We start from the raw sequence: 14302 nt of genomic DNA, 5'->3' as shown, positions 1-14302 counted from the left end.
CCCACACCAAGGTACGGCGGCCTAGCCATAGATAGCGGCGTGACCTGGTGTGGGTGCAAAGACTGATGCGGGACGGGCTGGCAATCGCGGCCAAGGCACTAAGGCGACAAAAAAACAAAAACTCTATGAACCTACAACTCCTACTTTTCCTTATAGGGCTTTAAACGTACCGTTCTTGTCTGCTTTCGAACAGGAGAGGATCGTTGGTCGGGTCTTTTCCACCGACGTGGTGTGAAGCGTGGCTGTAGGCGTGGCAGCAGCGTGGCGGCCGCAAAGCCAAGGGAGTTTTCTCCGAACTCTCACACTTTTTTGCTTGGTTTTAAGCTTCACTCACAGCACAGCACAGCACAGGATTTAAACATGGAAAATTATTTTTCCGTTTACTCCGGACAGTTATGTAACTGTACTTTTTCGGACACGTGGTTAAAATTTTAAGGGTTCTACGGAACGTTTTGACTCTCGAACGGATCCACCGATTAGAATTTTCAAAAGAGCACGACCTGGCCTTTTGATCCGTTTAAATACGATCTAAAGATCTAAGCGGACTCCCGTGCTAAAGCTTCGCTTCGATGCGCTGCACTGCACTGGCTCAAGCTTAGCTCAGCTGTTCTAAGTCCAGAGCTTACACGCACCCACCCGAAACTATGCTACAAACATAATTGGCATAAATAGGGAAATCAAGGTTATTGCATGCGAGAATGTTGAGCAACATAGAAATAAGCTTTTATTTGTTTTTGCTGCTCAACGGCGACCGTTACAAATTAAAACTTAATCAACAAAAATCTCAAATTTGGTCTAAAAATGTCTATTTCATTTAATTTTAAGTCATTCTGTGAAACAGAACATTTTATGATATATTTTGTTTTTATACCTTTTTGTTTGAAAAATAGTTTTCTGAAAAAATTGCAATTTGTGTAAGTATATTTGTTGATTTTGATTATCATTGTTTAATTTCGATGAATTCCTAAAAATCCAATTCATTTAGTTAGCAGCGAAGCGCGTGGGTCTGCTAGTTCTACATAAATCACAAGCTAAGAAATGTATATACTGACTGAGTATGGGTATAAAAATGGAGAAGCGACTCACACGTTCCTTCTAGTTATCTCTTAATTATACCCGTACACAAAAAAGAGTTAAGGGGTATATTAGATTTGTGGTAAAAGTGGATGTGTGTAACGTAGAGAAGGAAACGTTTCCGACCCCATAAAGTATATATATTCTTAATCAGCATCAATAGCCGAGTCGATATAGCCATGTCCGTCTGTCCGTCCGTCCGTCCGTCCGTCCGTCTGTCCGTCTTGATGAGCGCCTAGATCTCAGAGACTATAAGAGCTAGAGCAACGAAATTTTGTTTCCAGACTCATGTAATATCACACTGCTACAAGTGTATTTCAAAATTTCGCCCCGCCCCCTTCCACCACCATAAAAAAAGAAGAAAATCTGTGGCAGGCACAATTTTACGGATACGATAAAACTAAAAACGCAGTATCGTAGAAAATGCCCATATCTACCAGATTGCCGAATCTGAATCAGATCGGATCATAATTATAGCCAAAATGAAGAAATTAATTTTCTGTTGGTTCCCTCTCCTTCTCCAGCGGTGCTGACGCTACTGATTCTCTTTCTCGCTCGCACACTCTGCCGCGTTCAGTGCGCGAGCAACCCCTAGCGGAGGAGATGTAGAATATAAATGGTACATGTACAATCTACATGTTAGATGTGGAATATACATTGTAGATGTAGATAACAGATGTAGCAAAAAAATGTAAAATGTAAAATGTTTTTTTTTTTTAATTCTAAAAAATCATTAGCTCAAAAATGTATATACAGACTGAGTACGGGTATAAGTAGAGTCGCGTCCCCAGAAGCGACTCACACGTTCCTTCTCGTTTTTATATATATAGATTAATAGAAAATACAAACAAACAAATTATTTTGTATTTCTGTGAGTCTTTTTGGCGACTATTTATGGGCACTTTCAGGAGGCTCTTTTACGACACATACGAGCGACTCTCTACCGATCCTGCTAGGGGACCCATTGGCGATCCTTATCGGAGACTCTCCTGCGACAGTTCGAAAAGACTCTCTCGCGACTTTTCTGGAAGTGTCACGGAAGTGGCTTACTTTCTCCCAACAGAAGTTCAGAAAAGATCAGAATGCGATATCGCTCGCGATGAAATTAATCTTCTTGACGAGTCTGATGTGAGTCTCTGGCGATCGAAAATTTTTGCTGGGAAGACTTTAATGACACCTAATTAATGAACCTATACATAAGAAATAAAAGGACTTGAGTTTCCTGAGTTTTAAAAGTCAAAATTTGAAAGAAAACGAGAAGGAACGTGCGAGTCGCTTCTGGGGACGCGACTCTACTTATACTTATGATCTTGATCTTATAATTTTTTAGAATTTTAGAATTAAAAAAAAAAATTTTACATTTAACATTTTTTTGCTACATCTGATATCTACATATACATCTACAATGTATATTATACATCTAACATGTAGATTGTACAATGTACATGTTCCATTTAGACTCTACATCTCCTCCGCTAGGGGTTGCTCGCGCACTGAACGCGGCAGAGTGTGCGAGCGAGAAGGAAAATGAGTTGCGTTGTCGTTTGCTGGAGGAGGGACAGGGGAAGCAACTGAAAATTAATTTCTTCATTCTGGCTATAATTATGATCCGATATGATTTAGATTCGGCAATCTGGTAGATATGGGCATTCTCTACGATACTGCGTTTTTAGTTTTATCGTATCTTTAAAAATGTGCCTGCCACAGATTTTCGTCCTTTTTGGGGGCGGAAGGGTGCGGGGCGAAATTTTGAAATACACTTGTAGCAGTGTGATATCACATGAGTGTGGAAACCAAATTTGGTTGCCCTAGCTCTTATAGTCTCTGAGATCTAGGCGCTCAACAAGACAGACAGACAGACAGACAGACGGACAGACGGACAGACAGACATGGCTCTATCGACTCGGCTATTGATGCTGATCAAGAATATATGTACTTTATGGGGTCGGAAACGTTTCCTTCTCTGCGTTACACACATCTACTTTTACCACAAATCTAATATACCCCTTAACTCTTTTTTGAGTACGGTTATAATTACGAAGATACCAGACTAATGGCAGGGCAAATGGGACGACTTCCCGTGCCCTATGCATAAATTCTTAACGAGAGCGTGAGAGCATTATGGCATAGCTCCGCGTGGCTTCTGAGCCGAGCACGAGGGGTAGATGACGAAAGAGAGAGCTGCTTAAACGCAGCAGGTGGAGCAGAAACACGAAAGGAGCGGGAGACATAACTGCCAGAACAGCCTCTTCCGGGCGTAGGAATATGCGTTATGCTGCCTGACCCGACAGTATCTTACATCTGGTTTTTTTTTTGCCATCTTTGCCATTTTCAAAAGCTGATAAATGCATATATAAAGTTAACCTGAACACTTAATACCTTCAGCTTACCGTCTGGAAAATATTAAGCTTTAAAATGCAAAATGAATTATTTTTGTGCGTTATTTTTTATAACCGTACTCAAAAAAGAGTTAAGGGGTATATTAGATTTGTGGTAAAAGTGGATGTGTATAACGCAAAAAAGGAAACGTTTCCGACCCCATAAAGTATATAAATTCTTGATCAGCATCAATAGCCAAGTCGATATAGCCATGTCTGTCTGTCCGTCTGTCTGTCTGTCCGTCTGTCTGTCCGTCCCGATGAGCGCCTAGATCTCAGAGACTATAAGAGCTAGGGCAACCAAATTTGGTTTCCACACTCATGTGATATCACACTGCTACAAGTGTATTTCAAAATTTCGCCCCGCCCCCTTCCGCCCACACAAAGGACGAAAATCTGTGGCAGGCACATTTTTAAAGATACGAAAAAACTAAAAACGCAGTATCGTAGAGAATGCCCATATCTACCAGATTGCCGAATCTAAATCATATCGGATCATAATTATAGCCAGAATGAAGAAATTAATTTTCAGTTGCTTCCCCTGTCCCTCCTCCAGCAAACGACAACGCAACTCATTTTCCTTCTCGCTCGCACACTCTGCCGCGTTCAGTGCGCGAGCAACCCCTAGCGGAGGAGATGTAGAATCTAAATGGTATATGTAGAATACATATGTAGATGTAGATAACAGATGTAGCAAAAAAATGTAAAATTTAAAATTTTTTTTTGTTTTTTTAATTCTAAATAATTATATGCTCAAAAATGTATATGCTGACTGAGTATGGGTATAAGTAGAGTCGCGTCCCCAGAAGCGACTCACACGATCCTTCCCGATTTTTGTTTTCTAAAAGTTTATTTAGGCAACTGTATTAAAAGCAATCAGGGAATACAAGTTAACGACTAACGTATTTGCTAGTCTGCTAAGTTATATTTTGTTATATTACACAAAAATACCCGGTCATTGGTCGACGAGTGGGTGTAATATGGGGTTCTCGTTGTCTATATACTTGTACCAATAAATATATATTCTGCCGTACTGCCGCTACTACATGCCAATAAAATATTATTTGTATTAAATCTTCTCGGCCCTTTTATTAAAATCAAAACTCAATAGCTATTAAAAACGCTTAATAGCTTAACAGATACTTTAGTTATTTGAAAAATAAAACGCTACCTCCGACAAAAAAAAAGGAAGGGGGCCGAGTGACGGGATTAGCTTATGTGCCACAGAGCTAGATCAACCAAATAGATAGCAGATGTAGCAAACAAAATTTAAATTGTACAAAATTTTAAAATTCTACATAAATCATATGCTCACAAATTTATATAATAACTGAGTACGGGTATAAAAAAAGAGTCGCGTCCACAGAAGCGACTCACACGATCCTTCCCGATTTTTGTTTTCTAAAAGTTTATTTAGGCAACTGTATTAAAAGCAATCAGGGAATACAAGTTAACGACTAACGTATTTGCTAGTCTGCTAAGTTATATTTTGTTATATTACACAAAAATACCCGGTCATTGGTCGACGGATGGGTGTAATATGGGGTTACTTTTCTGTACTTTATATAAATGAAAAATTTGTATACTTACATTGAATGTCAAGCTTCCATCCATCTTCAAGAGGCTCTGATGGGACAGCATGATTGTAAGCTTTGCACGATAAAAACTTCCCCGCATCGGCTTTACTTAGGCTGATGGAAAGAGTACTTGTTGTCTGGTTACCATCACTTGACGTCTAAAAAAAACATCATGAATATTTAGTATTAATAAATTTTCCTTGACAATTTCCAACCGTCGACTTCAGACGTATTTTTGTAATCGTAAATTAATTCGGAAAAAGCGCTTGGGGTGTGCATGGGTACTAGTGATTGTGCTGCCCATGAATACCATCCAATCGTTTAATAAAGATTAATAGAAATAATAGAAAAGAACAAATGTCAACGTTTAAGAGCACCAGCTCGGTAAAGAGCACAAGCACTGTAACCAAAGCCAAAACGAGCCAAGCCCGGCAACAACAACAAGACGAGCGTCGGCTCTCGCAAGCAAAAAACAACGCGTACTTCTCTATACGCTCGCGAAAGGCAGCAGTACCAACAAAAACTGCACGAGGAGAGAGCACGCTCTCTCTCCCCTGCATTGAAAAGTGGGTCATAGAGTGCTCAGTGCCCATCCCCCGACTCGTACTGCCTAACCAGCGATTTGCTAATATCGACAACAACTAGTACAATGCCCTCGCTAAAAACTGTGTCTTCGACCACAACAACGACAACAACCACAACAACAACCACTGCAATTGCTGAGCGCCCGATACTGTCGACCCACTGCGACAAGCCCCAACTCTCCCAACCAATAAGTTCAAAAAATGCTAACGGAGCGTTAATTCAGACTGGGCTCGATCGCTATGTGCAAATGAAAAGAAAATTCAGCCCACAAAACGTGAAGAACAACAGTGCAGCTAAAATAACTAAAATAACCGAGAACACTGTGCCACATAAGGCACTAGCAAACAATAGATTTGCGATACTAAGTGTCCCAAATGAAGGTGACGCCCAAACACCCAAGGCCAAAAATTTAAGACCGCCACTTATTTATGTTCGACAGGCAAATTGTGCTGAACTGGTAAAAAAAATAACTGATACAATTGGCGCAAACACATTCTATGTCACGTCCATAAAAAGGGGTAACATAAATGAAACAAAAATACAAGTCAATGTCGAACAAAACTATCGATCAGTTGCGAAATACCTCGAAAATGAAAAAATGAATTACTACACCTACCAACTTAAAAGTAGCAAAGGATTACAAGTGGTTATCAAAGGAACCGAACCAACAGTCCCAATCAATGAGATAATAGATGGACTTAACGATAAGGGCATCGAAGTCAAAATGGCTATGAACATAATAAATAGAAATAAAATTCCCCAGCCAATGTTCAAAGTAGAACTGACACCTGAAAGTATGCATATAAGTAAAAATGAAGTTCACCCAATATACAAGCTTCAATATCTACTGCACCGTAGGATCACCGTTGAGAAACCACACAAACGAAATGGACCTGTCCAATGCACAAATTGCCAGGAATATGGACACACGAAAACCTATTGAACTCTACGGGCAGTCTGCGTTGCCTGTGGTGATGTGGAGGACCCATCTGCCAAAAAATGTAGCAACTGTGGGGGAAACCATACTGCCAACTATAGAGGTTGTCCTGTCTATGAAGAATTGAAAAATCGCCTAAACCAACAAATAACTGCAGCTCGAAACCCGGTGTACCGACAAAACTTAACATATATACCATCAACTACGACTCCAGGAGTTTCTTTTGCTCAGGCGTTAAGCTACAACAACGGGTCGTACGCCTCAGTTTCTAAGCCGACACTTCAACCAACCACAGCTGGAATAATGCAGCATCAGGCATCAAATCAGATCCCAGAAATCTCTGCCCAACATACCCCTGCTAATCCATCCCAATTGCCTAGTGGAATTGAGTCAATGCTGGTAACTATAACTAACACAATGGTAGCAATACAACAAACGATGCAGGAGCTAATGCGCAACCAAAATCTCCTCCTGGAGCTCTTAATCAAACGGAAATCTGTTTAAATGGCTTGTCTAAATATATGTTTCTGGAATGCTAACGGCATTTCGCAGCACAAATGCGAGTTGTTACAGTGCCTCGCTCAACACGACATTGACACCTCCATGTGCCTTACCATCGGGATGGTTTGTCGCTCATATCCATGTCGCTGATATCCATGCTCATATCAGAGACTCACCTAACAAATAAAAACTATTTTCACTTCGATAACTATAACTTCTATGCGACAAATCATCCCGATGGTAAGGCATCAAGAATCGCATCAGGCATTATCCATTGCCTTCATTTGCTACCTAAGCCTAGTCGCAGTATTCTGCCCACCGCACTTCTGCATTTCCGAAACAGAATTTGTAAAATTCTGCGACCTACTAGGTGACCGATTTATATGCAGCTGATGACTACAATGCCAAGCACACCCAACTATATAACGCTATAAAAACACCACGAAATAAGCTAGACTTTATCTCTCCGGGCAAGCCTACATATTGGCCCACAGATCCAAACAACTTGATTGATTTCGCAGTTACACGAAGAGTTCTGCAAGCTCAGATTAATGTAGATCACTTAACAGATCTATCATCGGATCACTCGCCCATTCTACTTCACCTTTACGACCATGCACAGTTTTCGGAACGCCCACACTTTCTAACTTCTAGCAAAACATATTGGCTCAAATACAGGAAAAACATAAGATATTAAATTATATTATTTATTGTAAAGATTACATTGATAGGTCAGTCGAAGCATTAGTATCCTTAATGTCACTGGCGGCAAACACTCAACACCAATATTAGCATCTAATAAACTTTCAACAGCAGTCAATTTCTATGCACATTGAAGTGCTGCTTCGCGATAAAAGAAGGCGAAAGCCAAGTTTCAGGTTAAGCTTCAGGCCCATCCTAATAGACTTGCGCAGTCTTTAACGTGGCACACTAGCCATACACGACTCCGGCGAAGAGACCTCCCCACCCAGCAATAATACTTAGCTAGGGACGTACTCTAAGTAATTAAGAGCAATTAATTAACTAAATATATTAGGTTAAGATTTGCATACTTATCGTCGCCTCTAATAGGGAAGATTCGATAAATAAATTACCGTAATAATAAAAAAAAAAGCCCAGCAAAATGACTATCGGCCTTAAAAATAGTCCAGAAAGAGCTCCAATTGACCAAAAACCGCCAAACTTTGGCTGTTAATGATTGGAGAAACGTTATGTTTGAAATAATGACTCTAGCGATTTGGTTTCTTTTTGTTTATTTTTATTATCTTTAATTATTTCTATTCGGCGTCGCGTTCACTTGCTCACTTTCTGATGATGACGGGTAACTGGCCGGTGTAGTCTCTTTCGCTGAATGATGGTCTACCCCGAGTGACTGCTTGTTGATCGGCTGCCCCAAGTGATTGTTGGCTGATTGACTGCCCTCTTCTTCTGTTGGGTCGGCGCTATTTAAATTCCCAGACGGTGGGTGTTAGAGATTTTTTTGCTTATCCGGTAAAACAGTGTATTACTTATCGAAAATATAGGTCAGGGTTTTGAAATGGGGTCTTCTGTGTCTGCATTCTGGCATTCTGACGGAGGGTCGGTGATTTGGGAATGGATTCGGTCGTGTTTGTATTGCGGAAAGTGCTAATTAAATGTGGGAATTGTACTACTTTGGCTAACCCACCATTGGGTCAGCGTTATATGCCAAAAGTAGGTGGCCCGTGGGTTATTATAACTGTTTTAGTAAATCGCGACCTGGTGAGGGACTTATGCTAGGTATACAATTATTCTTCTGGTAGGGAAGTGTGAACTAAAGAATGTAGCGATTCATGAATCTAATGTTTCGTTACAGTTATTTTTATATTTGCGTAAAAATATTCCTGCAACTGCTGTGTTGCGCTCGTCTGTTGAAAGAACAATATCCAAATCCGGGTTAAAATGAACTAATAAATTATCTGAACCCATCTCTTTTTATACCCATACTCAAAAAAGAGTTAAGGGGTATATTAAATTTGTGGTAGAAGTGGATGTGTGTAACGCAGAGAAGGAAACGTTTCCGACCCCATAAAGTATATATATTCTTGATCAGCATCAATAGCCGAGTCGATATAGTCGATGTCTGTCTGTCCGTCGTCTGTCTGTACGTCTTGTTGAGCGCCTAGATCTCAGAGACTATAAGAGCTAGGGCAACCAAATTTGGATTTCAGGCTCATGTGATATCACCCTGCTACAAGTGAAAAACACTTGTAGCAATGTGATATCATATGAGGAGGAGGAGATCCGCTAGGGGTTGCTCGCGCACTGAACGCGGCAGAGTGTGCGAGCGAGAAGGAAAATGAGTTGCGTTGTCGTGGGCAGGAGGGGGCAAGGGAAGCGACTGAAAATTAATTTCTTCATTCTGCCTATAATTATGATCCGATCTGATTCAGATTCAGCAGTGGTAGATATAGGCATTTTCTACGATAATGCGTTTTTAGTTTTATCGTACCTTTAAAAATGTGCCTGCCACAGATTTTCGTCCTTTGTGGGAGCGGAAAGGGGCGGGGCGAAATTTTGAAATACACTTGTAGCAGTGGGATATCACATGAGTCTGTAAAGATATTTTGGTTGCCCTAGCTCTTATAGTCTCTGAGATCTAGGCGCTCATCGGGACGGACAGACAGACGGACAGACAGACAGACGGACAGACAGACATGGCTCTATCGACTTGGCTATTGATGCTGATCAAGAATTTATATACTTTATGGGGTCGGAAACGTTTCCTTCTCTGCGTTATACACATCCACTTTTACCACAAATCTAAAATACCCCTTAACTCTTTTTTGAGTACGGGTTTAATTAGAGCTAAACACAACTCAAAGAGCTAAACATGCAAAGATAGCTAAGAAGTGGTGAATATTATATGGTAGAGGGAATTGAAGTCCGAGCATAGGATCCTAAATGGTTCTTACAAGAAATAAATTGATCTACAAAGTGAAAGAAACAGAGAAATAATGTTTCTAGTAGATCTAATAGGAATCGTAAAGCTTATGCGGCTCATCAAGTCAGGGATAACTACGTCACCCTTGCTCAGGTTGTGCATAAAAATCACACCAAGCTTTTTTCTACGACTAATTAAGGTTGGAAGGTTTTGTAAAAGCAATCCACGAGGGTAAGATGGCAGTCTCACACCTGCATCCCAGTTAAAGCCACGCAGAGAAAAAAGTTTTTCTAGACTGATTCTAGATGGTCCTTTGTACTGGGGGCACCATACACAAGAGCCGTACTCTAAAATCGAATGAACAAGCTAAATATAGAGAGTCTTCGTTATATAGGGGTCGTCAAATTCCTTTGACCACCTCTTTATAAACCCAAGCACGCCCATGGCCTTATTTACCATGGTAGAAATTTATTCAGAATACTTCAACTTTGGGTCTAGTTTAACACCAAGATCATCAGCCAAGTTAATTATCTCAAGAGAACCACCGCAGAGGCTATAAGGAGCCAACAAGGGGCTGGAGCGATGAAATCACATTACTTTGTATTTCGAGGCATTTAGGTGATTGCAAGCGAGAGTGAAATGAAAAGTCCGTATACTGGACGCAGAGTTTAACATCACCTCATTCATGAGTACTCGAGAGTATGCTAATGTTGTTGTTAATGAAGGCAGGTCATTAATAAACAGTGTGAAAAGTAGGGGGCCTAGATGGCTGCCCTGTGGCACTCCAGAAGTAACCTTAACAGGTGAAGAGAATGAGTTTTTGAAGAAGACTCTTTGAGACCTAGAACGAAGGTAGCTAGAAATCCATCTCAAAAGATTAGGCGGAAACCCTAAAAGGTCGAGCATTTGTGCTGGAAGGGAATAGTTTACAGAGTCGAATGCTTTACTGAAATAAGTGTAAATAACATCCGTCTGCAAGTTACCTTGGAAGCCTTTAATGATAAAAGAGGTAAACTCTAATAAATTTGTGGCTATTGATCGTCGCCGTGCTGAGATGGAGATATAAGTGATTTGCAGAGAGGTTGCAAATGTGGACTTAACATTTTTTCAAACATTTTAGGAATAGCGGATAACTTAGATATACCTCTATAATTATTTGCATCAGACTTGCTACCTTTCTTATGGAGCGAAATAATAAAAGAGTCCATCCAGATTGGGGGGAAGCATAAAGAGTTAATGGATAGGGTGAATAGTTTAAGCAGGGGTCCACACAGAGCGTCGGCACAGTACCTGAGTACACAGCAGGAAACTCCGTCAGGACCTGGTGAAAACACCGGCTTAACTAGTAGAAGATCATGAAACAGTGAGCTTTCATTTAAGAAGGGCCTGAAAGAGCCGTTCGACCTTGCTAAACTGTACGGATACGGCTGACAAGAGTAGCTTTCATGAGAATAGGTTGTTTGGAAAAATTTGGCAAAAAGATCGGTAATTCCTTACATGATGAGAAATTATAGCGAGGATGAATGTGCAGGCGTTCTACACTTACTATTTACGAAGCTGTAAAACTGTTTAGGGTCCTGTGAAATTTTTATAGCATTGAGCGTTAAGAACGGAGAAATTTTACATAGGTATTACATAGAGAGAGAGAGACGATTTTTAGTTTTTTAGACTGGATAACTCCTTGGTAAACCTAGGAAGCTACCCAGATCTAACCAGACAAGAAAGTGAGACACAAAAATCAACTAATGTAAAAAATGTTTGTGCCTTTCAAAACGTCCGTTCCGGACGACCCCCACGACAACAGACCCAAGGAATTTTTCACATGATTGACTTAAGACAGGGATGGGTCTAAAAAGCCGTCGATAAAGTCATGTCGTGACTTGGGCACAAGGTTATTATACTCGTATACCGAAGACCAAACAGTACCTGGCAACTTGAAATCACTAAGAACTATCATATGGTGTTTATCTGATAGCGAGGAAGAAACAGTTTTTAAAGCGGACAGGTGATGCTCGTTTATTAAGATATCCGAGGAAGGTGGAATATACGAGAAAGTAATGAAAATGAAAAAGCTTGGAACAATCAGGCTACGCACAGGAATTCCAGGTCTTTTTGAACCTGGACTATGAAATGTTCCGACGTGAAGTTTGAGTCCACTGCAATGAGGACCCCACCTCCAAGTCAAGACGAACGGTCATTTCTAAAAATTGTATACTATAAGGACTTATCTCAGGCTGGGATAGGCATCAGTCGGTCCAGGATCCTGAATTTTAAGTTATTTATAATTCGCAAGACTTTATTTGGAAAACCAGGAGCTCGGCCAGCAACTGAAATAATATGGTTAGCGGAATCACAACACTTTTGGTTTAAGTTGAAGTTTTAATTTGTTTCTTTATAATTTCGGGTTCCTATGTTACTCGGTGGGGGTTTGACGGATTGTCCGCGACATGTATGTTCTCCCGATCGACTATGACTGATGGACTGCCTATCGACTCGAAAGCGAACTCGAAAGTTAGCTGCCGAATTCCAAGTGAACTCCTAGCGAATTCCCAACGAACTGCCTTAGTACAGAGAGAACTCCGATATATATAGCGTTTTTCTGTTCTTAAAAGGGCCAGTGCTGCTATGTATGGGACGTTGCTCCGAGCCGGGCTCGGGCTTTGCTTTAGCGTGTTGATCGGCTTTTTCCATGCTATTGGTTGTATTTTGCTGCGTGGGGTGATCGCATTTCCTTGACGTTCGATGAAACGTGTGCTGAGTCTTTGCTGGCGAACTCCAAGTGAACTCCTAGCGAACTCCAAACGAACTGCCTTAGTACAGGGAGAACTCCGATATATATAGCGTTTTTCTGTTCTTAATAGGGCCAGTGCTGCTATGTATGGGACATTGCTCCGAGCCGGGCTCGGGTTTCGCTTTAGCGTGTTGATAGGCTCTTTTCCATGCTATTGGTTGTATTTTGCTGCTTGGGGTGATCGCATTTCCTTGACGTTCGATGAAACGTGTGCTGAGTCTTTGGTTTTCCTGTCTGCTGGCTTGCAGACTCTTGCTGTTCCCATTTATCGTGGATTTTGGTGGTGCGTGTGCTGAGTTTTAATTTTGTTGGGTGTTGACCTCGTCATTTGAGAGCTTTGGTTACTTGGGGGTTGGTTAGATAATCATATAAGATTATATCGCTTTTCTTCCTTTCTTCGGTCGACGTCTTTCTGTCTTTGGACCTGTGCTTCGTCTTTGAATTCGTTGGTGTTGATATCTTCACCTGGGGGTAGCGTTGGTTGCACCGACTGCTTGTGACGAACCATGGAATCCATAGTTCATTACAATACCGACCTGGCAAAACTTCGGAACTAAGGATGTACACTGCAATGAGGACCCCCCCTCCAGGTCGAGACTACCGGTCATTTCTAAAAATTGTATACCGACCTGCCAAAACTTCGGAGCTAACCAGGTCTCGGTAAACACAATAACGTGGGAAGAGAATGCGAGACTCTCAAGAAAAAATAGTGCTGAGATTACTACTCAAGCCTCTAGCATTCTGGTAGGTGCTTCAGAAGTAGAGCTTATATTTTTCACATGGCTTAAGTATCTCATATCTGGTTGCATAGCATTTGCAGTTCTGAAAATCTAAAAAATGCAGCTAAAAATCCTACCTAGACACTTTGTAGCTGCAGCCTATTGTCTGTAAGATATTAATCTTTCAAATTAAAATTTCATAATTTATTTGCGCGATATTTTTCCAAAATTTTGAAAAACTCAGGAAAAGTCGAATTGGCATGAATTGTTGGTTTTAGACAGACGCATGAATTAGGCGTCGTTTAAGGTATCGTTTGTAAGAATCGATGGATAAACGGCCAAGTTGCAGCCGTTTGACCAAAACGACTCAAAACTCATTTTACCTCTGAAAAAACATGAAAAAATAACATATTTAATATATTCTTAAAATAAAACTAAACTATAAAAAATTAAAAATTTTAAAATCCCAAAGTCTATCAGAAAAATCATTTCGGTCCACAGCGGGAAGAAAAAGTTCAATTTTTTCGAGTAGTGTAATCCGAACCAGTATTTTTTTGACATCTTATTCGGCAATGTTTACCATCAATGGTCCCAATAGAATAAGGGAAACGAGACTTTTCGCATCACATGAGTCATAGCCGAGCAAGTTTCCGGAATTATTTTCTGCAAAGTGCTTTCGGCAATTCGAAATCTAAATGAAAGAGCTCTTATGGATATGCCAGTCGACAAATATCTGAAACATTTAAAATTTAAACAATTTTTAAATTTGAGCGTAGCCTTGCAAGAAAAAATTTAAACATTTAAAAGACGAATTTCGCAAGGCTGTAAGTGTTCGCTA

General features: G+C 40.5%; 1 protein-coding gene across 1 annotated transcript in view; it reads right to left on the bottom strand.

The window, feature by feature from the left end:
* LOC111076700 (nephrin-like) overlaps positions 1-14302 on the bottom strand; it is a 330088-nt gene that overhangs the window by 260711 nt on the left and 55075 nt on the right. Inside the window, exon 3 of the mRNA XM_041593725.1 lies at positions 5043-5187. Coding sequence (XP_041449659.1) covers positions 5043-5187 — 145 coding nt within the window. The remainder of the gene's footprint in view (positions 1-5042; positions 5188-14302) is intronic.

This window comes from Drosophila obscura, unplaced genomic scaffold (assembly GCF_018151105.1).
Source record: "Drosophila obscura isolate BZ-5 IFL unplaced genomic scaffold, ASM1815110v1 contig_198, whole genome shotgun sequence".
Taxonomy (NCBI): Eukaryota; Metazoa; Arthropoda; class Insecta; order Diptera; family Drosophilidae; genus Drosophila; species Drosophila obscura.
Note: the sequence above shows the minus strand (reverse complement) of the source record. Positions and strands in the feature narration are given on the sequence as shown.